Source organism: Hipposideros armiger, unplaced genomic scaffold (assembly GCF_001890085.2).
Source record: "Hipposideros armiger isolate ML-2016 unplaced genomic scaffold, ASM189008v1 scaffold_33, whole genome shotgun sequence".
NCBI classification, from domain to species: Eukaryota; Metazoa; Chordata; class Mammalia; order Chiroptera; family Hipposideridae; genus Hipposideros; species Hipposideros armiger.
Genome location: NW_017731383.1, coordinates 1696323 through 1698519, shown reverse-complemented (window position 1 = coordinate 1698519; position 2197 = coordinate 1696323). Strand labels below are relative to the sequence as shown.

The following is a 2197-nucleotide window of genomic DNA, read 5'->3' as shown; positions in this document are numbered from 1 at the left end:
CCCGAGACCACAAACTACACAGGGCACCTCTGCCCCAAAGCCCAGGAACCCACCCCGGCAGGCCTGTCGCCCAGCTCTCGCATCACCGGCTTAGAGGCGTGTGGCATTAACTCTGCACCCACCAGGGCCCAACTCAACCGTATGCCGTAAGGATGGTATGTTTGCAGGGAACACGGCTGAGCGTCTGGACCCCAAGCACAGGGGCCACCTGGCTCATTCACATCTCCCGTCGAGAGCCCCCTAAGAAACCTGGACGTCACCTGCGTTCCCTGGCTGAGCGCCCTCAGCACCCCGTCTTCACGAGCGCCAGGCCCTGGGCAAAACCCCGTGCAGTCCTGCCCCTCAAAACTCACTTTGAGCAGTGACTCTGGCCCCAGTGAGGGCTGGCAGGGGGTCCCCCCACCTCTACCTCCCGCCCCCTCCCCGCCTTCCCCCTGTACCCCATGTCTGTACCGTGGGGCTGGAGTCGGGGCTCTTGAGGTATTCCAGGAGGACAGCAAACACCTGTGTCACCAGCTCTTGGGGGCCTGAGGCAGACGTGGGTAGGTAGGTGAAGCACCCCAACCTCCCACCTCAGGGCCTCCCCAGCACAGGAGGGACTACGTCAATCCAAGGACAGCAGGGGACAGAACCCACTGGTCAGCCGAAGCCCCGCCCCAGAGACAACACGCAAGAGACAGCAGTCCCAGGACATCTGTGCACAGCAAGGGAAGTGTGGCTGTGGGTCTTGCCCAACACGAGCTGTGCGGGAGAACGCGTTCTCACTCACCTGTCCCCTGAGACAGCACCCCCAGGAAATCAAGGGCTGCTCGCTGCACCCGGACACAGCCCGCCAGGATCACACAGAGGCGGCCCCCCCTGTCGGAGGTGGGGGCTGCCGAGCCATTGCAGAACCGCAGGATTGTCACTGCAGCCCCAAGCAGCGGCGCCTGGGGCCAGGGTGAGGGGCGCTGGGGCTGAGGGAGAAGGGAGGGTCAGCAAAGGCCGCGAGGCCCGCCGCCCATGTGGAAGCCAGCCAGGGCCACACCTACCATCGGCTGCAGCAGCTCCACGTGGGCCAGGGTCTGGCACAGGAGACCCACACAGGCCGACTTGGAGGATAGGAGCGCGTCCACCACCGCCGAGTCACTCATGCTCCCGGCTGGCAAGCCTGGGGGTGGAGCCAGAAATAGCTCCTGCTTAGTGGGCGTCTCCTGCACAGCCACCACAAGCCTCGCCACCGGTCACCACGCCCTCGGCCACTGCGCCGCGTCGGACACCAGGACTGGGGGTTCCGAGTGTGCGGCTGGCTCAGCTGGCCAGAGCTGGGGTCTGGACCTGTCTACAGGGCTCATGAGCAATCGAGCCCCAGCTCTACCCACAGCCCGTTGGGTCAGGAGGCTCAGCCCTCCGCCCCACACGAGCACCAGCGTCGAGTCCTGCTCTAATCCTCCACCCGCCGTGTGGCTGAGGCAAGTCGAATCACAGCAGAGGAGACCCGCCCGTCCATCACAGAGCCCAGATGGGGTTGGACAGGTGAGAGCCAGGCCCGTGCACCTGTTCTGGTTCAGGCCCACGGCCTGGGGTAGGGGAACCAAGGCCGGCTGCTCTGGAGCCACCACGGTGCCCACTGGGGCGACGCTGCCCATTCACTCCAGTGAAGGACGTGAAGATGCGGGCTGCCGTCACAGCTGAGACGGCAGCCCACATCCAGCCACCTTTACCCCAAGCTGGGGCAGCAAGTGGGTATCCCGCTGCCCCTCGCCTGCCCCGATCCAGGGTCCCATCCTCCCACGCCGGCCCACTCTTCCCAAGGGCTGTACCTGGGAGCCCAGGAGTCTGAGCAGCGGCTTTCAGGACACAGGCCAGGGGCTGGAGGAGAACACCGAAGGCCTCGGCCCTCAGGGCCTGTGGACTGAGGACAGAGGACATGGCAAATGCTGCTCCCCGGCCCTGAGGCAAGCTGGCTGCCCTCCTACTGGCCCCAGCAAGTCTGGGGCAGAGGAGCCGGTGCTGGGCATCTGGGCACCCTCTTGACAAACAGCTTCCTGGCAGGACCGTGAGGCACCCAGGCCACTGACGTGGGGCCCCATGGGAGCTGCTAGGAAGTGCCTCCCCAGGCCCCAGGAGCAGCCCGGGCGGATGGCCACACCCTGCCCCCTCCAATGAACCGTGCCTGCTCAGGGAACGGGGCAGCCCCCACCTCTGGGAGCATTCC

General features: G+C 65.9%; 2 protein-coding genes across 2 annotated transcripts in view; both read right to left on the bottom strand.

Annotated features, from left to right (window-relative positions):
- The window catches only part of LOC109380144 (BRCA1-associated ATM activator 1-like), an 18493-nt gene that overhangs the window by 13847 nt on the left and 2449 nt on the right, over positions 1-2197 (bottom strand). The gene's annotated exons all lie outside the window — the stretch shown is intronic.
- On the bottom strand, positions 7-2191 carry LOC109380182 (BRCA1-associated ATM activator 1-like). Its single transcript, XM_019637492.1, has 4 exons — positions 1803-2191; positions 1032-1150; positions 770-956; positions 7-527 (listed from the first exon to the last, which is right to left on the bottom strand). Exons 1-4 carry the CDS (start codon positions 1909-1911, stop codon positions 406-408), a joined length of 537 nt encoding a protein of 178 aa, XP_019493037.1. The 5' UTR covers positions 1912-2191; the 3' UTR covers positions 7-405.

Bases quoted from the DNA above. Each gene is read 5' to 3' on its own strand.
- LOC109380182 (XM_019637492.1), bottom strand. From the start codon at position 1,911: ATGTCCTCTGTCCTCAGTCCACAGGCCCTGAGGGCCGAGGCCTTCGGT. The intron at 957-1,031 runs GTAGGTGTGGCC...CTTCTCCCTCAG, and splicing joins TGGAGCTGCTGCAGCCGATG to CCCCAGCGCCCCTCACCCTG. The intron at 528-769 runs GTGAGTGAGAAC...CGTCTGCCTCAG, and splicing joins GGTGCTGTCTCAGGGGACAG to GCCCCCAAGAGCTGGTGACA.